General features: G+C 32.3%; 4 protein-coding genes across 5 annotated transcripts; 2 read left to right on the top strand and 2 right to left on the bottom strand.

Annotated features, from left to right (window-relative positions):
* Window positions 1-1,949: 1,949 nt before the first annotated feature.
* On the top strand, window positions 1,950-11,176 carry LOC135129841 (nuclear pore complex protein Nup93-1-like). Its single transcript, XM_064057108.1, has 11 exons — window positions 1,950-2,070; window positions 2,175-2,357; window positions 2,405-2,585; window positions 2,637-2,927; window positions 3,459-3,601; window positions 3,653-4,172; window positions 9,775-9,988; window positions 10,041-10,411; window positions 10,461-10,697; window positions 10,752-10,955; window positions 11,011-11,176. The coding sequence occupies exons 2-11, from the start codon at window positions 2,194-2,196 to the stop codon at window positions 11,128-11,130; spliced, it is 2,445 nt and encodes an 814-aa protein (XP_063913178.1). The 5' UTR covers window positions 1,950-2,070; window positions 2,175-2,193; the 3' UTR covers window positions 11,131-11,176.
* Window positions 10,981-12,639, bottom strand: LOC135129843 (ADP-ribosylation factor-like protein 2-binding protein). Its single transcript, XM_064057110.1, has 4 exons — window positions 12,497-12,639; window positions 12,145-12,442; window positions 11,284-11,380; window positions 10,981-11,232 (listed from the first exon to the last, which is right to left on the bottom strand). The coding sequence occupies exons 1-4, from the start codon at window positions 12,510-12,512 to the stop codon at window positions 11,161-11,163; spliced, it is 483 nt and encodes a 160-aa protein (XP_063913180.1). The 5' UTR covers window positions 12,513-12,639; the 3' UTR covers window positions 10,981-11,160.
* Window positions 12,640-12,676: 37 nt separating this feature from the next.
* On the top strand, window positions 12,677-14,628 carry LOC135129842 (protein nessun dorma). Its single transcript, XM_064057109.1, has 2 exons — window positions 12,677-14,288; window positions 14,341-14,628. The coding sequence occupies exons 1-2, from the start codon at window positions 12,802-12,804 to the stop codon at window positions 14,552-14,554; spliced, it is 1,701 nt and encodes a 566-aa protein (XP_063913179.1). The 5' UTR covers window positions 12,677-12,801; the 3' UTR covers window positions 14,555-14,628.
* Window positions 14,629-14,668: 40 nt separating this feature from the next.
* Window positions 14,669-24,058, bottom strand: Drp1 (Dynamin related protein 1). 2 transcript variants are annotated; one of them, XM_064057379.1, is made up of 10 exons: window positions 23,742-24,058; window positions 23,542-23,686; window positions 21,167-21,586; window positions 20,860-21,107; window positions 20,391-20,807; window positions 20,057-20,341; window positions 19,894-19,998; window positions 15,803-16,058; window positions 15,268-15,479; window positions 14,669-15,218 (listed from the first exon to the last, which is right to left on the bottom strand). In XM_064057379.1, exons 1-10 carry the CDS (start codon window positions 23,841-23,843, stop codon window positions 15,162-15,164), a joined length of 2,247 nt encoding a protein of 748 aa, XP_063913449.1. In that variant the 5' UTR covers window positions 23,844-24,058; the 3' UTR covers window positions 14,669-15,161. The 2 variants fall into 2 exon arrangements, with proteins under 2 accessions (XP_063913449.1, XP_063913450.1); XM_064057380.1 differs by lacking the exon at window positions 19,894-19,998.
* Between the last annotated feature and the right edge of the window lie 302 nt (window positions 24,059-24,360).

The raw sequence follows: 24,360 nt of genomic DNA, 5'->3' as shown, positions 1-24,360 counted from the left end.
TGTCACTCAGGGGTCTTGAAATGAGATAGCCTTCACCTTATCCTTTCTTTGCGAAGTTTTCCGACCCGCCCGCCAGGAGTCGTAATGAAAAGAAATCTGTAAAAGCTGTGATTTTCAAAATTTTTGAGAATTCGTTTAGATCTCCTAGCAACGGCAGTGTTTATCATTTGACACATTTCCTGTGTTGTATTCGCGTGATTTATGCGTGATTTCATAGTGGGATAGTGCTTCTCAAAGTTTACTTAATTTATGTGTTTACATTGTACATTGTAGAGTGTAATTGCCAAATGTAAGTATATAACTTTACCTTGACTAGATTATTATACCCAATTTTTGTAGAACAAAAATGCAAGACAACAACATGTTACGGATATACGACGAGAGTTAAGCCGATCTTTGGGTTCCACATCCAAATCGGTTTATGGCGCAAATAATAAACCCGCGAATAACCAAAAACTGGTGGTTTTAAACAACAACCAAATTTATAGCAGAGGGTACACTGGCTTCCATCATTTTCGACCAGACAAAGACTACATACCAGGAACGCAAAAGCCGCATAGATTTGCAGTACCAGCTATTTTGCCTTTCCACGGTAAAAACAAATTGAAAGTCACTACAAAACAAATATTAAGATATTTTTATTCACAGCTGATAGTGAACTTACTACAGCATCACTCCAAGCAAACCACATTGATGTGGCAATCACAAGAACGCCTTTCGCTCCGCTAAGAAGTTTCTAGGAAATCAACGTTTGGTTGGTATCGTGAAAGGATTGGCTTTTACATTTGAGGTGAAAGCAGATGCCATTGCCATTTGGAAGTATGGTTCAAAATCGTATAAACTTCTGCCAAGAATGTTTATGTTGCTATCTATTAACACTTTGAGGGCAACCCTAAATAAAGTTCCAATAGAACCGGGTATCATCAAACCTATATTCGAAGTTCTCAGAAAGCAAGTAAGTCGCAAAATTAACGCTAAGCATGTACTCTCATCTTTGATGAGATGTTCATTCAGCCTCATCTGGACCACTTGCCTTGTGATGACAGTTGTGGTTTTTGAAGATGACGGTTCAACAAGGACGGAAAAAATTGCAGACCATATTTGCGTACTCAGAGGAATTTTCGGAAGGTAGAAGCAACCTGTTGTTTTTGCTTTTTGTAAAAATTCTATGCCTGGCGTAAACACTGCCCATTTTTTTATAAAACGGTTATGAAAGGGTCAACAGCGATTGATTTTGATTTTCGGGAGTGTTTTGCATATCGAAAAACTAAAAACTCAACTTTTTCATTTATTTTTAAAAGAGTCTATCTTTAGATCTATGAAAAAAGTCAGCAATGTAGTATTTGGTAAGGAAGAGCCTAACAAATCAATTCCATTGGAAACAGAAATGCAACAGTTATATTTACGTTTTACAGAAAGAAAGTAGAACGTTTGTATAATTTTGGATTTTGCAGGTTATTCATCAGCTTTGTTTTGTTCATACCATAACAAAGTACTGGGAAACATATTTGGTTATCAATTTTGAACATTTAATATCTAAAATGTTATTTTATTTTACACTATTTTGTTTGACTTTTGCTTACTTTTCTAATTTTCTCTTAAGATATTTTTAGGATATTATCAATGTATTTATTTATTTATTGTTATTATTGTATTTACATTTACAACTGAATGTTAAGTTTTAAATATACTGTGTCAAATATTTTATCTACTTTTTTTTACACTGTTTGTGTTTTTTATATGTCAGCTTCAAAACGTATTTACACGTTTTGAAACTAACATATAAAATACACAAACCATATTTTTCCCTTCAATTATAAAAAATTCACCTTAAAAATTCGCTTTCAAATTTAGCGCCAGGTTTAGTTCCCGACCCAGCCAGTAGATGCTGACATTGTGACCAACATAAAAGCATTAGAGATCGTGTTCTATAGAGAGGGTATTCTATGGTGTCACTTTTTAAACGCTTTGGTGGTGGTGGTCCGTTGGCGGTTTTTCTAATAAATGTTATTTTGTTGTAAATAGGTTAATGAAGTAATTGTGTTAAGTGTTATAAGATAAGGCATTGAGGTAAGTTACATTATTGTTTTATTTTTTTTAATAAATTACAATAAAAAAGTATGCGGTTTGTCGGATCCTAACCCCAATTTTATTCTTTTATTATGTGATTTTAGTTATTTGGGCTGACCAAAAATGGGTGACTTTGCTGATTTACTCCAAGAAGCGGAGAAGATCACCGTTGATATAGAAGGGACAAAAGAGCTCCCGAAAGTTGATCGATCCATTCGTCAAGTATTAGAAGCTTCAAATGATTTATACACAAAAATAGCTCAAACTGGTTCAAAGGATATTCAAGCGTATGTGGTTATGCACCGTTTTTTCACAACAACATGTATTTTTTTAGAAATTTATTGCTAGGTTCAAAAGGAGTCGACCTTCCAAAAATTATACAAAAACTAGAGTCAATTAGTACAAAACGTACATTTGAATCAATCGAACCTGTGGAGGATGTTAATGCCGTTGGAATTTTAGAAAACGAAATTCAAAATTGCATTCTAAGTGTGTTTGAAACAGGCTTTAACAAAGTATGTCATCATGTTGTGAGGTGAAGTGCATTTGTAATTTTGATTTTTTAGTGTATGAAAACTATTTCTGATTGTTCATGGGAACATCAGGCTAGTGAATGGAAACAAGAAAAACGAAAAATTTTAAATTCAATGATTGGACCTTCAGGAGCGCTTATTGAAGCTGGTAAACATTCAAATGTTTTTATGGAAAGGCCTATTTCTATTGCACCCAATTTGGGTGTTGCGGAAACATTGTATGCAGCCAAAATCATTGAGTATAATCAAGCAGTTGGCCGAAGCATGCAGAAGCCAAATCTGATTAGTAGTTTTATCAATGTTGCAAATGAACTAAGAGATGCTGTAAGTATTGTGGAAACTTTTATACTTATGTATAGTTTTGACTTTGTTGGCTACAAAAAATTAACAAGTGTACACAGGATGTTTCACCTAAGTCCTACATTCTTTTATATTGATAAATATAATCTGCTAAAATATTAATAAATGTGTACGTGTTTTCAATGAAGAATATTTTAGCATTACTGAATGTAGAAGAAGTTTGATGTGAAATAATAAAAAGTGCTTTTTATTTTTGTTACTGAATGGTAGTGTTTTTTTTATGCTCATAAAAACTACAATGAACAATTTTTTACATTACAATTAAGGATTAATATAATTTTCCACCGAGATTGTGAGCGTTCACACGATTTTTTAGTACAAAAATATTTAAAAAATAACCTAGGCTAAAAAAGTAATGTTTTCTTCATATGCTGCACAAAGTACATAAATCATGTAATTTTGTGCTTGATACTTACCTATTGTAAACTTTCACACTTCACTTCATGCACACGAAAAAACGCACTTGTCCTTTTTTTTATTGTTTGCTGTTTTTAGAAAGTTAAGGATATGTGGGATATCATAAAATACATGACACAACTTCCACCGTTCCCTCAGTCTGAGGATCAGATCAAAACACGAAATTCAGCAGCCGTTATAAACGCTCTTGTGAAACAAGGCAAAAAATATTTGGAAGATCGGTAAATGACTATCATAGTAAAAAACATAAACCGCAAACTTTTCTTCTTTAGCTACAAAACTTACATGAGTAATATAATTAACGAAAATTTATCAACCGCCATGCTCGGAGGAGTTCCAGGAACATACCCGCTAGTTCGTAGTTATGTTGGTGTTCGTCTTCAGGGTGAATATTCAGGCCTCAAAGATGACAAAATTGATGGAAGACCGTTGTGGCCAATGGTTTACTACTGTCTAAGAAGTGGCGATTTAGCTGCAGCGATTTATTGCCTTAAAAAGAAAAACGATAAGGAATTTCAAGACATTATTGCGATTTTGGAGGCAAAACTTAATCATCCAGATAGTCCTGAAATTTGCAAACTTGAAGATAACATTAGATACAATTATCGTAGACATGTTCGCAATGAAACTGACCCTTTTAAACGCATAGTCTGCGCAGTGCTTGGTTGCTGTGACGTTGTTGATGAACACTCTGAAGTTGTTCGAACCGCTGATGATTATCTTTGGTTGAAACTGAGCTTAGTTCGAGCGGATTACGAAAAAGATGATCATATTAAATATGCCGACTTACAGGTGAGTACTTATTTTTTAACACATTAATGCCATATATAATAATGAGCCTGCACCGTTTTTAATAATAATTAATAAATTACATTAATGAAAAAGATTTTTACATGAAGTCATAACAATAATTAAATGAACCGAATTAACTTCAGCCGTGGGATGGGGTAACATAAGCCAATGCAAACTACAACAACAACTAAATGCAAACAACTAAACAAGGTCCTAAAATTTGTACACAATCGCCAATATATCGTTCATGTACAAAATGATTTCCAATCTGTGCGCAAGTTAATTATTGTATCAGATTTTAATTTAAATGCGTGGAGATTAATTTTTAACAGGTTTTGAAAAAAACTTTTCTTATTCACTTCTTATTGAAGTTTCTATCAAAATCTTTGCAACACACTTATATTAAATTTATGACGATTTCTGGAAAATGATATTAGACCGCTTCGAGTATTGTCATCTTACTACTATTGCAAAAGTTCTGTATTTTTTTCTTCAGTAGCGCTTTTCTTTATTTTCCATTATGATGTACTCTCTACACAGATTGCAATTTCAAAAGCAATTTCATAGTTGGGTTCCTGTACAGTTATTATTTATTGCTGAAACGTTATAGACATTTTTCTGTGTCAAATGAATCAAATCAAAAAAGATCAAGTAACAACATTTCGTTTTTAGTTTGTATGTGATTCACAATTGAAAAGTTTATTATACTACATAGCACGTAATTTTCTACTTGTTTTTAAAATTCTGGGAATGTTTAGTCAGTTGAAGATTACAGGTAAAAATATGCATTTTTTTCTGTTGTTTATCTTTTATCCGGTTTATCAAATAAAAATAAACCATTAATTAAGCAAAAAAACAACATTTTTAAGTCTAAAGCCAGCAATCTGTTTGATAACAGCCACGAAAATATCATTGAAGTGTTGAAATATTTATTAGTTAAACAACTGTAAAATAAAATTTGCCTCTTACTGAGTATATACTAGGTCCAATTTTTGTTTTACTGACCACTATATTTATTAATGGGAAATATTGGAATTTAAATCGTATGTTTCTCTGAAATGATACGTTTAACCTCTGCGTCTATGTAAAGCTACACCAAAGATTGTTTTTTTTTTTTTAACAAAAAGATAAAAACTAAAACCTTTATAAAGTGATGTTTAACTTTGATTTAAATTTTACGTCAATTTATCAATGTCGCTGTGACATGAGCAACCGTCACATGAAAAGCTCCATTTAAACCTACTTTTTTCATTTTCTTGCTTGTTGTTGTATCCTGGAAATATTATTGGTCCGAATCACTTTCCTTTAATTAATATTGTTACGAAATAAACCTATACTCCACCCCGGTACGACTCTTATGGGTGTTCGCGAACCATCCAGAGTTTACACCATATCGGGTTAAATAGAGGCCACCTTCGCGAACGAGAGAATCTCAGTCAACGAGTCGAGACCAGTAAATGAGAGAATGACTCTAATCAAATCCATTCCAGTCGAGTCGGAATTATTCTGTACATAATCTCCGTATAGTTCGTCGTGTAAATTAGTATAACTGGGAAATAAATTGTTGAGTTTTACCCACGCCGATTTTAAATACCCGTGCAACGTAACAATGTTTAGAGACGTTCGTCAGATGTTTTCTCTTTGTTTGATAGATGCTTTTGTCGTATTTTGTCTGTCATTTTAACGAAAATTTTACAAAATGAATGACTTAATAAAAGAAAAGCAGACGGCCCATAATTTTTACATTAAAAATAGTTCTTTTCAGAATTTGATTTACCTATTTGCGTTTCACTCAAAAATGGCATTTTCATTGGAGCAGAAAGCGTTTATAATTGAGTCGTATTTTAGAAATAAACAGAAGGTAAACAGTATGTGGGGGAGTACTCGATTCAAGCCACCTGAGATGAATTCGGGAAAAAGTTTCCCAACAACATCGTCGACTATCTCATTTTTGCAACTTTATTAGAACAATGTGTGACAAAATTCCGAAAAACCTCGATTCCACAAAGAAAGGAGGAAAGTGGCAGGTCGAAGATAAGAGAGCTGCAGAAAATATTGGAAATGTTAGACAGATACTGGAACAAACCCCTACAATATTCATACAACACTTAGGACAGTAAATGTAATTATCGTATGGAATTTGCTGAACAATATTGCGAAAAGATTTAGCATTGTTACCTTATCTTTGTTTGCAAGAATTACATGAAGCCGATTTTCCACGTAGAGTGGACTGTTTTCAGTAGTTTTTGAAAACATTTGATGATCGGCTGTTGGAAAAAACTTCATTTATAGACGAAACCTGGTTGTATTTGAGTGGCTACATTAATTCTCAAAATATCAGAATATGGAGCACCGAAAATCTTCATATTTATGTTGAGACCTCTTCATCCTCAAAAAATTATTACAAAGGTACTCATGACAATAATAATCATATGATTAAAAATGGCTTCTTTAAAGTAATCCTTTTCAAAGTAACTTAACTGCTACTAGATATCAGCAAGAAATTTTGGCAATTTTATAAATCAACACGTTTGCTAGGCGTGCTCGTGTCAAAATTGACAACAATCATTAATAGTCACCTGGTAGTAGGAGCCATACACCTTCTATGTGGCCTCGTCTAGAATTAATATATCCAAACATTCTCCTCCGTGTATGTAATATGTTCAAAGTACAATAAAGTGGCAAAAAATAAAAATCTTAGAACTTTTGAACTCTCGAATTTCATATTTAATCTGTACTAGTTTTTCATGACATTATGTCTTTTTCCTAAACGTACATTTATTTGTCTGTAAGAAGGTAAACAATAATAATAATAATAAATATTTTCCAAGAATGATCAGATTACAAATTATGTTACTCCCCCAGTAGCAAGTATAAATATAAAGGTTGTTTCCAACCAATTATGAAATTATGCTTAGGAATCTAGAAATTACGAGATTATACTTAACAATCCGGATTTTAATTTACGCGTTCCCACCAGAAAACTAAGAAACCGTTGAGGACCAATCGAAACGTTTCGTTTCACCTTCCTAACCAACAAGGATGCGTTTGACAACCTAGAGTTTTATATACATATATTTTTGTGGTTATTAACTGATTTTATATGTTTTCTTTTTTTTTTGTCCCGTTTTTCTATACTCATTTTTGTCCTCTTTTTGTCGTTGCTTTTTTGCTTCTTTTTTATTGACATTTTTTCACGTCCATACAACCGCAAGACATTCACGGGACAATATTATGCATGCTAACGATGTTTTTTTCTGATTGGTACACTGAGTACTTATCCGTAGAAAGCATGGAGAATTTACTCAGAACGTAATATCTCCGTTATTAATAAACCTGTTACATAATTTTAAATATAATATAACTTGTCCACACCTTTCGCTATGTAACGCAGAGTTTTTTTTTTATCATTTTTATCGTCGTTTTCTTTTTACCATTTTGGTGAAATTTTTCATCACGAAATTTCATAACGCAGTTTTCACTACTGTTTTCGCCTTACACAACTCTATAAATTACCCGGGTAACATTGGCGATTTTTTTTTGTCGGAAATAATATACTCTAAAAAGAAGCTTATGTTGAAGAAGCTGCTTTTACTATGTCTCATTTTTAATAAAATATATCGACAACGTTTTCCACATAATGTATAGATCTTTGTAAGCTGAAAACAGTGGTGAAAACTGCTTTTCGAAATTTCCATAAATAATTCAGACATTGAATTTTAAAAATACGTGATTACCAAATCTTTAAAATGAATAAAGATAGTAAGTTGTTTTTAAAAAAACTGCCAATGTGTTATCTATTTAAAATTTCATAGCAATAAGTGTGTTAATAACGGAGATACTACATTCTGAAAATGTAATGAGCACCTCGCAAGTAAAAAAGGTAGGGACTCGCCTTAAGTATAATTTGATTCTCAACGCTTCAACCCTAGTGACAGTGGTCAAGCTTATAATCATAAATACCTGTATAAGTAATTGAAAAGTCTCTGGTAATTGGAAACGACGCTTGTTGCCTTTCTGCGTAGTCAGTTATGACTTAAAAACATTAATATTAATAACAGTGCTGCGTAAATTTCAATAAACCAGCATTTTTATGAAAATAACTAAAATTCATTTCAATAACTTAAGATTAAATTGTAGTTAAAAGTCCAAATTATTTGAGAATAGCGTGTCCTCATCGACGACGTTACAGTCCGCAGAAGAGAGTGGGGTAGCTGTGCCAGTGGCGTTCGTTTGTTGTTGGTGTCATTTGCTGTGTTTGGATTATTGGTAGTGTGTGATTTTAATGTTTCATCAACAAATCTGGCCTTTTCAGAGCTCATATATTAAGAAAACTTTTTGCGAGGTAATAATTATTTAAAAAATTGCCGAATATTAACTTCAAATAATCCCTCCCCACATACAAAACACCGACGCCACTGGTAATGAAGGTCACGCAGGCGATGATGAGTCATCCATGCTACTCTCAAATAATTCGGAGTCTAGGAGGAATGCCCTGACGTCAAGCAAGGTGTTTTTTATTGAACATCGGTTATCGAATAGCGATAAAAGCCGTAAATTATAGAGCACCATTATGAGCAACACCCGACAGCATTCTTTAACACGTAGCATGTTCCCTTCAAATAATGTTTTAGTGTTTAATACATGTTTATTTCTTAAACAATTCATTTGTATACATATATTATCCAGGATATTAACTTGAACGTATAAAATCACAAAAAAGTAAGAAAAATATTTCCCATAGATATTAGAAAAACTAATAATAATTGGAACTTATTCATAACATTGTTGTACAGCGCCTTAAGTAGTGTGTAAAAAGCTCATACAATTGTATACATAAACTCCGAAAAATGCCAAGAATGCAACCACAACACATTACTGTAAGAATGATAGATAAGTTGGTATTTTAATGTAAATAATTTATTTTGTAAGACCAACATATTTTGTAAAACAAACATGTTTGGAACAATCTTTAATTAATAGCTTGTTTGTTTCCAATTCTCTTTCCTCGATATTGGTTTACACGTGTTTTATAAGCATTGATTGTTTTTCTATTAAAACTCCACCCACACTGCAACTTATCTCGAATACTACCCAAGACACAAATTTAGACTGGAAAGTTGACTTAATCTTTATTGCAGACGCCGTTAAACGTTGAAAATTGACATCTTTTTTCGCTTTTGTGGAACTATATTATTTAAGCCAATTTTTGTGCGCTCGCGTCTATCTACAATTAAACTGTTATTTTACTTAGGCGAAGTGAAACTTCCAGAGAATTCTAATAGTTACCAAAATAATTCAACCAGCGGTGGATCTGTAATAAAAATAAAGCATTTATTTATTTTAATTTAGTTTAAAATGAAGAATTCCATGGACTATCTACTTCTCATTGTCAGTTGTATATTGTTTGCAAACATACCACTACACTTTACGAAAAATCAAAAACCTATTATTTGTTGCGTACCTACTTTCAGTTAAAACTAATGTTTAATTAATTTGTAACAAAGCATTTAAGGATCTACATTTTATTACATTAAAAAGTTTGCAGGCTAATTATTGTACAAATATATGTAAATTAATGTCTCTTTTTTTAAATACGCAGAGAATGATTTTGGAAGAATATGGCGAAACTCACTACGACGCAATGAACCAACCGCATCTTTATTTCCAAGTTCTAGCCCTTACTGGTCAGTTTGAAGCAGCCATCGAATTTCTTCCCAGAATTGAGAGATACAAAGTCCACGCAGTTCATATGGCTATAGCTTTAAATGAATTATATTTGCTAGCCGGGTCACGTGATAGCACCTCACCTCTTAGTATGAAGCCCCTGATGTTATTTTTAATTTTTTTTATTTTCTGATGTTTTAGTATCAGTTGATCCAGTGGATGTAAAACCAGCGCGAAGATTGAATCTTGCCCGGTTAATAATGATTTACGTTCGAAAGTTTGAAATAACCTGCCCTAATGAAGCTTTACACTATTTCTATATTTTACGTAATTTCTGCGATGAGAATGGAGTAAACTTATTTAAGATTTGTGCTTGTGATTTAGCTATTGAAACAAAAGAATACAATAAAATTTTAGGGGTTATTCAACCCAACGGTCTGAGGACTAAGGGTTTAATAGATCAGTTCACTAATGCAGAGATTAGTGCTGACGAGATTGCTCAAATGATTGGTGATAATTTGGTGAAAAAGGGTCTGTTTGAAGAGGCTATAGATGTGTATGATATAGCAAATGTAAGTACATCACCTCAGGAAGTTGTGATTATTTATTGAGTTGTTTTAGAATCAAGAAGAAGTTTTAAATTTATTCTGCACCTTATTATCACAAGTGGTGCATTTACCTCCTCAACCCAGTTCTTTGAAGGAGAGGTTACAAGAGAAAGCGAATATTTTAAGTGATCGATATGCAAGAGAAGGTTACAAGGCATCATCAAATATTGTGACTTCATACATAAAGTTGAAACAGTTGGCGATATTTTTTGATCAGTACCATTCTAAACAGTTTTCTTTGGCTTTAAAGGTATACATTTGTTTTGCTAAAAAATGTTAGTCCTAACGTTTCACGCAATCGTAGACATTAACTGATCTTCAAATCATCCCACGCCAAGCACATGAAGTTGAGGAAAGAGTTAAAGCATTTAAAAAGTTAAATGTTGATGTGTGCAAGGTAATTCCTGACGTTTTGTTAGCAACTATGAATATGTTGTTCGCCGACTATCAGAAAATCAAAGAAAATGAGTATATTCCAAGCCGATACCAAGACAACAGTATGGAGAAGGTAAACTGGAGTAAAATAACGAGGATAGTGTTACATTTTTTATTTTTTCTTACAGCAATTATCACATCTTAGGGAACAAGCTAAAATTCTAATAAACTTTACTGGATTGTTGCCTTACAGAATGCCGGGCGATACGAATAGTAAATTAGTTCAAATGGAAATTTTAATGCATTAGTTTTTTTATGGTCATACTTTTTAAATAAAGCTAGAGATTTTCGAAACTGTACTTCTTTACAAAAAGGTCCTTGGAAAAATCAGCCGTTCTGCCTTCTTTCATCTAAAACAGATACGTTTTAGTTACACATATAGCTCACAGGAGTGAACATACAGCCTTATAATCAAGAAATTTCTCTTTGAAAGACATGAAATCTGTAAATGTTGATAATATTTCAAAAATTTCGCCGTTGAGTTCATTTTGTCTTTTCCTGAAAATTAAAAAATGGTTAAAAATTTCTGAGCCACTATACTGATGGGAGATAAAAAATGTAATGCTCAGAGTCAAATTGTAGTGTTTAAACCAGCAAAATGGTAAAAAGTATTTTGGGGCAACGCTAAATTTTACGTATGTTTTTTCCTAATGTAAAATAAAAATATTTAAAAAGTTCTTAGATTAATTTTTTACATAAAAAGTACAACTTTTTTGAGTTTCAAGTCATTTCATTTTACATTTTCGTTTATGATATACCTATTTAACTATATATGTATGTATGTAGGTACACAAATTTTCAACACACTGATTTGTGGAACTTAGCGGTCCTCCAATTTTAGCATTTTTGAACAAATTCAATTGAAAATTTCACTCAAAAACTGCAAACTTACTGGGCCCGAAAGTGTTACATGGGACACCCGGTATAACAACGAATCATTTTTCAAATCTCCTGTGGTTATTCTAATCTAACAATTAGCGAGAGGTGGTGTTCTCATGGCATTTGTTTATTTATTATGGTTTTGTGCTTTATTTATAGACAAATAATAGATTTCCATTTTAAAGTTTTACGTGATTTTTCTCTATTTGGGTGTAAAAAAAAGTATAGTATTATATTCGCAATTATGACCATTATTCACTCAGACGATTTGCTTCGCTCGCCTATAGCTCATTTCGCAAACGTCATCTTTGTGAATAATGGCTAGCGTAATTGCTTATAATACACTATTATAATATGAATTATTTGTAAATAGTAATTTTTACCTTAATTCATATTCAAATTCCAACATGTTAAAGTGGGGAATCGCCTTCTTTAATTGTGTTTCAATATACTTTTCAATAGTTTCAATGTATTTTCTAAATATGTCAGTGTAAATGAGCTTATTTTCTTCAGTATCTTCAAATTCTTTCCAATGATTTTCCATAAAACTTTTATGCAATTTTAAGAAGCTATCATCCAACAAAATATCTTCGATACAACCAATGACTTGGGCAAAGTATTTTTCGCTGTCATCTGCACAGTAATGACTTATGTCTAGGTCATCAGAAGCCTCTAACATACCTAAAATTAATTAGTTTCAACCATTCAACGAAATATATTTATAGATAAACTCACATTGTTCTCTAGCCATTTTCAGTCTTTTAATTTTTCAGAAGACGTTTCGATGCAAGAACGATAAACAGACGATACAAAAACTGTTACTTGTCACAATTAATTTGTCATTTTTAAATGTTGATAAACTGGTTGCTGTGGTAACAGCTCTTCAAAAAAAGCGCTGGATAATCTAGAGACTTTTGTTTCTTCACTGGTGTTCGGTACGTCAGTTGTCAATAGATTTAAATTTGTGCCAGTAAAATTTTAAAAGTTAACGGGTTAACGGATAGTCGTAAAAGAGTGGTTTCAGAAGTGAAATTAAATCAATGGATCAAGTTATATCTTTTGATAAAAGCCTTCAACAGCGCTTACAGGAATATAAAGATGTTCTCGCAGGCTACGAGATTTTACCGGTATCGGCGATACAAAAAGAATGGGGGTTTTATTTAGAGTTAACAGTGGATCCCAATGGGTGGCAAGCCGTATGGAAGATCCACAGAAGAGCCTGCGAAGCCTTTAATATACCATTTCCGTCGATAGTCTTGGTTTTCGTTCTAAATGTTGATTTCAAGGATCTAACGGCACTTGTCAAAGTATTGGCCGTACAAGATGACATACACATTCCTGATAAACACTGTGTACCCTTAGTTCAATTATGGCCTACGAAAGATCAGGATAAAAGTGTAGCTCTCAATTTGCAGTCTACGGCGAATTCTTTAGATATGTTGAAATTTTTCTATAACCATTTGTTCATGCCGTGGGACTATGAAGACGATGATGGTATTGATTGGAAAACCAAGCATTTGGAGCCTCGGCTACGTTTATACTACGACATGAAGAATGGAGTGCTTCCTCGAGTAACTGCGGAGCATTTACATGCACTGATAACAGAAGCTAAAAGACTGCAAGCAAAACAAGAAGCACTCGAATCTGAATTGGAAGATTCAGAGGATTTTGACGACGAGAATGTTAATGTGAATAACGCGAGAGTTCAGGCGTTGATGGAATTGCACATTCGCATGATGGAAATAAAAGGTGAAGTAGATATTCTAGAAAATCCTTTACTAAGAGGTGCCTTAATAAAGAAACACAAAGAAATGTCTTTAGTTAATGATGAAACAAAGCAGAACATTTGGGTTATTTATAATGAAGGTACTGCTAATGATTGTATTCAGTTTTTATCAAAAGTTGAATCAATTTATCGTAACGAAGTATTAAAATTTTCACCACAACTTTCTTCAACTCTTGAATGTGCCAATTCTAATGATGTCTTTATTTTAAATGAGTCTACTCATACTGTTAAAACAACTGGTGCCTTGGAACATGGAGGTATAATGAAGGGAATTTCTTCCCCTGATCGTACAAATCTTACGTCTCAAGTGGAAGATGTAATGTTAGATTTTAGAGGTGAAAATGTACTGCTTGAAAATATTACGATTCAGGCAACATCTCCACAGTGTGCAATCATAGTTCGCGGAGGGCAACTTACTTTAAAAAATTGTAAACTGATGGGAGATGGTAGGTCTTCCACTCATCAAGGGATAATTGTTTTAAATGGAGGAAACTTGGAGATTATAGACAGTGATATCAGTAGTTTTTGTACTGCCATCGTCGGAAATTCGGGAGCCAACATCTCCATCGAAAATAGTGAAATTTACAATTGCAATTTTGGCTTAAAGATATACGATAACTGTGCCTTGAAAGCCATAAAAGCTACCATTAGAAGCTGCAAAGACTATGGAATTTGTGTTGAAACTGAAAATAATGTTAGTGGAGAACATCCTAAAATAGGCGACTTTGACACATTAAATATGTAAAAACTCCACTTTTAAAATCACATCTTTGCTAATCCTATGTTTTTTCAGAATACCAAAATTACAAATGGAATTTATAAAAGGCAATAATAATGCAAAGGGCGACGCCATTATAAATCAAAAATCGAAACTGCAGCCAGTTGAAGATTTATTTGAATGTCCAGATTCAGATCCAACCATCTATATTGAATCAGATGAGGAAATGGATCATCAAAATACCGTTATTGAAAATGTTTGCAAAGCAAAAACTTCCACTGCTGTTTAGTTGCTTCATTTATTTATTTTTTTGTTTTTTAATTGTAGTTTATTTTCTTTATTAAACAAATATATATATCTTAACCATGATTTTTGTCTTGGTAATAGTCAATAAAACGAAATCTTGTCTACTAAATCAATAATTTATTGATGCGAAACCAATGAAATAAAAAATGCATCAAAAATTCACAAAAGGGATCACTACGATGGCGACATGTAACATCAAAACAAGTGATATCTACAATAATGCACCACTGACTAAAAAAACAATTGAAGTTTAATATCCTTGAACAATATCAAACTGATGTTTAACAATCACTGATATTTTAACTAATACTATAAAAATGTTGAAATACATGTAATGTACAATGTATATACATCCAGTCATGTTAATATGGCAATTTAAACCTTATAAAACTTCAACAATGGATCTTTTATCTCAGTTGAACAAGTAGAAGTTATGGACACAAACAAAACATATTTTAGCAACAAACACCTGTACATGTTTTTGCTGATATCATGTTGTAGTTATGAAATTATGTAAGATTTAAACAGAAGTTTAACACAGAGTCAGTACAAGCATTATTTTGACTAGGTCTATAAATCTGACTATTATTTTACCACATATGCGTCTCCCTAATTTCGCTGATGATGTGTGAAGCTTTTTGAAGAGCCTACAACAAATTAGTTAAAGTAAATCATATTGTATTAATGGATACTTACCTTCAACATGTCTCCAGCTTCTTTGCGCCTTTGTGCTATATGTTCAGATTCATCCAACAGTTGGTCAGCATTATCAGCTTTATACAAATGCGTTACTAATTCAGACTGCAAGTTATCTTTTACGAAGTTTACTAAGAAATGCATCACGGCCTTAGGAACTGTGTCCTGAATGGATTTCCTTACAATGTAGAAGTACGATTTTATTAAGCGTTCTGCAAATGAATTAAGAAAGATCAAGTACTAATTATGTGTAAGCGACAACAATCGCTTCTTTAACCATTTAAAATTTAAATTGAATAAATCTATTTTTACATAATAACTCCTGCATTAATATTCATTCAAAATCAACATACTGTTATTTCCAAAGTTAATGTTAAAACAAATAAAGATTGCAAAGCAACAAATTTGCTTCCATCAAAAATGAAAAATTAATGTGAAGTAGGTGTTCATATTTAAGTAAAATATAAATAACAGAACAACGGAGAGTTGAACCCTTTAATTTAATACAGGTCTAATATACTGTACAAGAACTCACCTATTATTTCACAGTCGTGCTCCTCATTTTCTGACAACTTTCTATAACTGTTACTATTTATTGGAACTTGCGGTAACAGATTAACAGGTTTAACTGGGCTTAAAACAGATTTTAAGTCGCCATCATTTCTCATATTTTCTGGTACGCTATTTACATGGTTGGTAACCGGCGTATCAGTTCCATTTTGAGCCATAGTTAAAGCAGACACCCAATTTGTGGCATCTTCGTTTAGCTGTGGATTACTTGAAGATCGAGACTGTAACAGAATAATAATTTACAACTATGCTTCTTATTCAAAGAATAAACAAGTGGAATGTAGGTTATAAACAACTAAGCACACAAAATGTGTTATTATGTTATATTAAAGGATCGCCTTATTACTAAAATATTGTTAAAAATTCAAAAGGACAATTGCATTATTTTATTTAATTTTCGCGCGTTATCTATCACATAGAGTATACGAATTTAAGCCAGCATTTTTTATTAACAACAAAATCAAATCGATTCATCGGGTTACCAATCTAGTTATGGTTCATCTGATCCATGTTTTAATACTTCAAAATGCGAAAATTGGTTTTCACGTTCCACAATATGTCTACTTCTATTTTTAGAAAATCATAAATCATGCGAGTTTATCTATGATTAAAACTGCAATAAAATGTTACATTAAGTTTGGAGAGTGCCTTAAAAAAATAAATAAATGCCAGTCTTCGAATAAAAGGTTATGCAGACGATCTTAAATTGGCGATTTCACTTAATTTTTTAAAAGTTAAAAAAACTTGAAACTTGCCGAAACTAAATCATACTACTGTGTATTAAGTAAATTCCAAAAAGATGTGCAAACAGAATTTAAAGTATTTTTTTTTAATAATAAAAATTGGTCTAAAGTTGTTTCGACAGAACTTCTCTCGCACCTGAAATGTACAATGAAACATTCCAGCATTTTCGAGTTGAGTTTTTTCTTTACACAATTTTGTGATGACGTCATCAACATTTTTGCAAGGACACGTATATCAACTTGGATATTGGTGCAGCGTAGTCCTAAAAATTGTATTGTATTCCCAAAATTTTCTGGCAAAAAATTGAGTGAGCCGCTCCTGATTTAAACAATAAAATAAACTCAATAAATCATTAATTTTTGTGAGCCACCTGTTTAAGCAAATCTAAAAATATGAACGCAATGGTAAATCACAAGTAAAAACTCATCATATTTTGCACATTTTGTGTACAATTTATTCGGCAAAATTTTGAGATGACGTCATCAATTTTTTTAAGGGGATGAATTTTTGTCTTTTGAAGTCTTTGAGAGTGAACTTGATATCATTAAACAAATTGCCATTAATAATAAATTTTCCTGACACTTAGTTAAGAAACTCCTCTATAAACGTTATATCAACATAAACTTTTCTATAAATCCATAACAATTTCCAATCACAAGCTATCTCCTTCTTTGGTTTTCTTTCTCTGTCCATCTTTAAAATTTTCAAAAAACTAGACTATAAAATAATATAAAGGACAGTATCAATTTGTTGAAAAATTAATGCCAAAGTTTCTAGAAAAAAATACACTTTGTCATTGTGCTCACTTAAGCTTGAGTAGACAAAAAATTCCAGTTTGCGATAAATAACTCGTATTCCTGATTACCGAAATCAAATTATGACGACCCCCAAATATTGTAAACATAATTTTCTTAGAGTGTACGTTGTTTTCCAATATCAGTCTTATCTTAGCAAGTTGTAGCCCCGCCCACCCACCCTCTATTTTTTTAAAAGGTATGTCATTTGCCAAAATCAGTCTTACCTTAGCAAGTTCTAGTTTTATACATTTTGATCAAAAATTTACCATGCTTATGATAACTGTAAAACATTTCCAAAATTTCAAAGCGCATTCGGTTTTGTAATTCCTGATTAAATCAATAAAATAAATTCGCGCATTTATTAATTTTTTTGAGCCACCTTGTATATGCAAAACCAAAAAATATGAAAGGAATGATAAATTACAAATTACAAGGGCAGGCAATTTAGATAGGATTTATTCGACAAAATTTTGAGCTGACGTCATCAGTTTTTTGAAGGGGATAGGTAAATATATTTTGATTAAACGTTTATCATGCTTATCGTAACTTTAAAACATCTGCAACATTTCAAAGCATTCGGTTTTGCAGATTCAAAATTAAATTGCAAAATGCAATATTTCGCTTACGCTCGGGAATTAAAAACCTCCCCGTTTGGCAAAATGAATGCAGATTATAGTTTTCAAATTTCAGACAGTTGAATAAAAAAATCCTTCATGTAATTCTCACTTTATCATACTGTAGCGAAATTTACAAGCACTACAAATTATAAAAGAACCTGAACTATGGTTATTGTGTTGAAAACAATGCATCGTATAATGTAGATTTCAACGTAAATTTATTAACACTTTGAGATGACGTCATCAAATTTTTAAGGAAGAAACACGTTAATTTTGATACGTGCACTGCAACATTAAACATAATGCTTCTTGTAATGTAATCTTGCCACAACGATAAATAAATTAGGCGTTGTAATGAATCGGTAACGCATTATTTATTATTTTTTTTAACATTTAAAAATTTCAAATTTGTAAAAGTAATTAAATACGTTACTAGTATAAAAGTATTTGATATCGAATAACTTGGTTTTATCACTAAATTATTGGTGATTTCAGTAACAAAGTCAAAATTTGTATGCCCAAGAACAAAATAATAATAGTGAACATTGTATAAATATGAAAGGCTCCACATATCCAAAATCCATTATACATACATTAATGAATTTTATCAATGTTGATTTTTCTACTCATATTTAAGTTGGTGCCTTTTATATAGTCCAAATATTAGATTGGAGTTTTCCACATAATGAAGTAATAGTACATTATGGAACTAGTGGATGAAGTTGAATTTCAACGGCGAGAGTGATTTTTTCACACGAGCGAGTGCAACGAGCGAGTGCGAAAAAGAAACTCGAGCCGTTGAAATTTCTTCATCCGCGAGTTGCATATACTATTTTTTCTAAGAAATTAGGAAATAAATGTTTGTTTATGGTAGGTATTTTATTTTTGAAATACATTAACTGTAATAGAACAATTTGTGCAATTATCACCAATAATATTTACACTTTTATCGTAAGTATTATTTGAACTTGTACCTTTGTTTAAACTTAGTTGGCTGCTTCCTGTATCAATAACTGCACTTGTATCAGATTCGAAAATGCCGCATTGGCAGCATTCAAAATTTCTTCAGAAACTTCGTCAGTCTCACTCATGTTCATTGTTTTCACTTGTGTAAACTAGCAGTATTAAACGTCAAACACTAACGGGTCGTCCAGCCTAGGCGTCATGATTTTCGAAGCGCGCGAAGCGGACGGTGCGGTCGGTGCAGGCGATACGCGACACGTTTCGCTAGCTGCGAAACGCTCAGGCTGGACGACCCGTTAAAATCGTAGACGGCCGAGTATTTTTCCACTAGAGGGTGAAATGAAATTTCATCCACTGCCAGCGATGGGAAAATGACAAACTTCAACCTTAATGAGTAGAAAAAACAAATTACATACCGGTAATTAAAGCAAAGAAATCAATTTCCAACTGAAGATGTCATAGGTTAACTAGAAATGTCTAAAACTATGAATTTGCTACACTGCTGTACCCCTAACTATGAGCAGTATTTTTAAAGACAAAAATTAAATTTCCTCCATTCTTTTATAGTTATATTTATTGTAAATTTTATAAATTTTGAAGTAATTAATAAGGACAAAGATTAAGAAACCTATAAGTATACTTTTTTAATATTAGCAAAAGATGACACATCAGTTGTTATTATATTTGTTACTGATATGAAACATGTCGATGTGACAATATTATGAACATATGAAATTGTAACACAAAGTTAACAAAAATAGACTTCAAAATTAGAGAACAGTACAAAACGCAACTACCAGATAATGTTATCTTTATCCCGAAATATTTTATACTTATCAATCTATTACTATCACTAATACTTATATATGAGCAAAATTCACTAGAATTACTAAATTGGTTTTGTTATTAGTTTTGCAATCAAATGAATAAAATACCTGAACAGCATTCATGAAGTCATTGTAACTAGACACGGGCAATATTCGAAATAGATAATTAAAGAAATCGGCTTGATCAGATGCTGCAACAGCACCACGCGCGATCTACAGAAAACTAAAATAATACCAAAAAAAATCGAAAACAAACATCTAAAACACATACCAATTCTTGAGGTTCTGCCATCGTTTGATGCTTAGTAAACATACTCTTTGGTCTGTTAGCACGAGATCCTTCGCCAGACTTGATCATCGACGGCACCATCGCAATTTCCTTGTAAAAATCTGGGTGTTTAGTGTTAATGTACGCTAATTCTATCTGCACTAAATTCTCCACCATCTGATTGGTAGTCGGCAAACGTCGTCGCAACAATTGTGTCACCACGTCAACAATTTTCTCATACAACTTCGGAAAACGTAACATTTCCTGTTGAACTTCACTTCCGCAGTGCTAAAAATAAAGATAGAATGGAAAACTATTTAACTAGAATAACAATTACTTGTATAATACGTTGCATTTCTTCATGGATTAATTCGACACACCGCAGCGACGGTTCTTCAAGTCTTCGGATTTGTCTTTTCACTAACAATTCGAAAGAGACTTCAGGAACGAAAAGTGCGGGTCTTGGACCGTTTGCGTTACGAATGGCAGTCAGAATGTCCATTTTTGTTAGTCCTGCGAGAGGATGTATCGAATCCAAGGTTCTTCCAAAAGTCTCGTGGAAGATATAACAGATTCTTGCACCACCACACAACTCCGTTGTTTCGATATTTCGAGCTGTTCCTTCGATCGTTGAACAGTAAGCAGACGCGAATTTAGTGATGATTTGAAGCAAAGTTTTGCTTTTATCGGAAATATCTTCCCCGTATGAGTTAAGTAGTGATTGAAATTGAGACATCATTAAGTTGACACGGGTCTAAAATTGCTTCTAAGATATCGTGGTATACAACTAAATTAATAAAACTCACCTTTAAATCAGGTAGGCAATCTCGTATGTGGTGCATTAATAACCTATTCAAGGTTTTAGCTAAGTAAGGAGTACCATTTCGAGTGGCTAGTGTGGGATATTTGCTTTGTAAAAAGGTAGCTTCATCTTTTAAGGCCTCTTTGATCGATTTATTATTTAAGATATCTTGTTGTGAACGATTTACCACACCGATTATTCCTAACTTTACCGGGATAACACGCCCGCACAAGATATCAATTGCATCAGTTCCTAATTGCGTTAAGTTTAATGATTTCTAACAAAGTTGAAGGATTATCTTTAAATCTTACCTGCATCCATAAGATCCAACTTGGTAACAACAGCCAAAGTTCTGCGTCCATCTGGATCAACGTCTTTTGCTATGGCCAAACTTTCGGAAGTAGCCATGTCGGTGTTTGCTGTAACTACAGCTAAAATGATCGAGTTGGGATTAGAGGTGTACTTTAGAACTATTTCACGAATTTGTTGTTCAATATCGGGTGGTTGATCTCCAACGGGTACTTTAGTGATGCCAGGTAAGTCCACTAATGTTAAGTTAACGACTTTGGTGGAATAGATTTTTAGATTAATAGGTTCAGCACAAATCCCTTTGTTACTGCCAGCGATTTTATTTGTTTCGACTTCAATTTCTTGCCGAATTTCGTCAAAATCTTTAAATATCCTATTCTTGGAGTGAAGAAAAACTCCCCAGTCTTCAACTTCCACTGTTCCTAAAAATTAGCAACAGACGTATTTTCACTTCAATAATATAATAATGTGTTTATTGCACAACCTATTACAGAGCAATTGATAGAAACTGAAGTTTTATTAATACAAAAAAGTAAATATATAAAAAAAATAAATGAATAAATATACCGGATACCTGAGCATTCATTAAGGCTAAATGGGGAATTACTTAACAAATAGAAAAAACAAAAAGATAATATAAAGTAAAAAAGAATTTCTACATACCAACATAGGTAACAATAAATGATTAATCTCTTGCGAAAATACCTGAAGCCAGATACTTAAGATCTTTCATATTTATATTAAAAATGTCACAATCTCCAAGTTTGTTAATAAAATTACTACACATGATATATATCGGGTTCTTTACCAAAATATTTGTACGAGCAGGGGATAGATGTCAAGGTAAAAAGTATCTGTTATTTACATAAAAGACGTTTTGACGTAAAATCTCACTCCAGTCAATTTTTATAATGGACGATTTTAAAAAGAATCAGATGGAAACGTTTGAGTTACAAAAAAAACCATTACGACCATGAAGAAAAAGTAAATTATCTCTCATACACTGTTAAGAAGTACGAGCGCTTGGAATCTCGAAAACGGTCGATTTTTCTTTTCAAAATACTTATGAGTTTCTGTACCAGCGACAACATATCACATCTGGTTTTACCAGAGTATTAACTGATTTCAGCTATAATTTTTTTGCGTAAATAGGCTTTTATGTAACATTTATGAGTAAAGTTTGATAGACTATTTTAAATAATAACAGACATGACAAAAAATTAGTAGACTGCATATCATGTTGTGAAAAAGTGCTGTATATTTTTTGGCTAAATAAACTGAATACCTGCTACTGTATTATGACAGCAAATTTTCGAAGTGTGCTCTTTCTGACAAGAGGAAAATCTTCAAATGTTTCTCGCGTAGTGTTGTATACAATTATTCGTTGTAATTGGTTAAAGTTCGTGGAGTTTGGTACAACAGTTTTTTGATAACACCGTGGGAAAAGAGTCTATTAAAATGAGATCTAGTCTGATCACTTTATTTTAAGTTTATGAAGATCTATTTTTATTGAGTTTAAAACAAATGTTAGTTTTTTATCAAAAATTCAAAACGGTTCGCTACTTCGTTTCTGGAATAAACTATTACGTAAAAGTTAACAATTAGGGTAGATTAATAAACAGGCGCAATAGCATATCACGCCGAACATTTTAAGCGATAATTCCTTTTACGAAATTTTGAGATAAGGCATTTTTTTATGGAGGCAAATACATATATTAATTTGACTTGTACAATGCAACACTAAAAATAACACCACTGTAACAGTTGGTCAGCGTTTCAATAGGCCATAAGTAACGTAATCCTTTTACAGTGTTGCAACTTGTACGTTTTAAAAAGTGTAATAAAATTAAAACTACTATTACAACTACACTGCAGGACTGATCAATTGTTGCTAATAATAAATTAAAATTCTTAAATTAAGATCAGTTTGCAGTTCTAAAAATAAAACAATAAAAACAAAATGCTTTAAATAAACAGAATTGTAATTGTTGAAGTGCTAAAAATTGTTTTACTACTTTTTGTTGGTTTATTTGAATTGTTATTAATAATACTATATGATGATAATCAAAATTGCATAAACAATGGTCATGTGATTCTACATTGATACAGAAACGGGGATTGTGTTTAAAATCACCTCCTGAAATAAAGAAAGTGTCAAAACTACACAATTGAAAATAAATCCTTTCTTTTTTAGAACACATAAATAATTATACATGAAAAATCGTGCACATTTAGACTAATTACCCATTTTACTATGTAGTGAATGGTTATTGTACTACATTTTAAAATTCACTCATCTATTCATAAGCTTTCTCACATAAATTAGTGTATCTGTTGGAACTGTTTTAAATGTATAAATACACAACAAATGACTTACCATCCATTGCAGCCCTATGTTCCCTATCATCTTTTGGGCAATAAACTAACTGTAAAATAAGGGGCACTCGTGTCACAATTCCTGTTCCTCTTGGAAGAAAAGACTTTCCCACCAAACTCTCGATAACCGAACTCTTGCCAGAACTCTGCAATTAGGTTATATGAATTACATAAAATAATAAATTTATAATAAAAAATTACCTGAGATCCCAAAACAACGATTTGAGGTAAATGGATGGCATCCGATCCTACTGTATTAAAAACGTCTTGTAATTTGTTAATTACTGGAATAAGGGCTTCCATTGTGTTTTGGAACCGGTCGATTTCCAAAAATATCGATTACGATTATCTAATGGTCTTTAATTTTCGAATGCTTTTTCGCACCACTTTATACTAACATTGTTTAATTGAATAACACACGATCTCTGAAGTTGTACTTTAACTAATTGTTCGTTACCTCCACACTAGTTTTACGGTTGAAGAACAGTTTTTTTCTGTCAACTGTCAATCAGGGACTGTCAACTGTCAGTGACGGTTTTTTAGTGTAGTGGAACTTATTACGTTGGCGGTTCCAATACTACTAGACTGGTGTGGTGGGAATGGAGCGCCTTAATTTTAAATTTCAACAGTAAATACAGTTGCTAAATCTATCTAACGACATAACTCTACAAATTTTTTATAAAAATACAATGTAAGTACATATAAAATCAAGAGTATAACTTGTAGTAATGTAATTATGAATTTTCTATTTCCTTATGAGAAGAGAATTGTATTGTTGGTCGTATATGCAAACATTTATTTTTTTATAAAATTTTAAATC

The sequence above is a fragment of the Zophobas morio genome, unplaced genomic scaffold, assembly GCF_036711695.1.
Source record: "Zophobas morio isolate AGI-343-1 ecotype UQ-CSIRO unplaced genomic scaffold, CSIRO_AGI_Zmor_V1 ptg000017l, whole genome shotgun sequence".
In the NCBI taxonomy this organism is placed as follows: Eukaryota; Metazoa; Arthropoda; class Insecta; order Coleoptera; family Tenebrionidae; genus Zophobas; species Zophobas morio.
The sequence above is the reverse complement of the archived record's forward strand: the minus strand, read 5'-3'. Positions and strand labels throughout refer to the sequence as shown.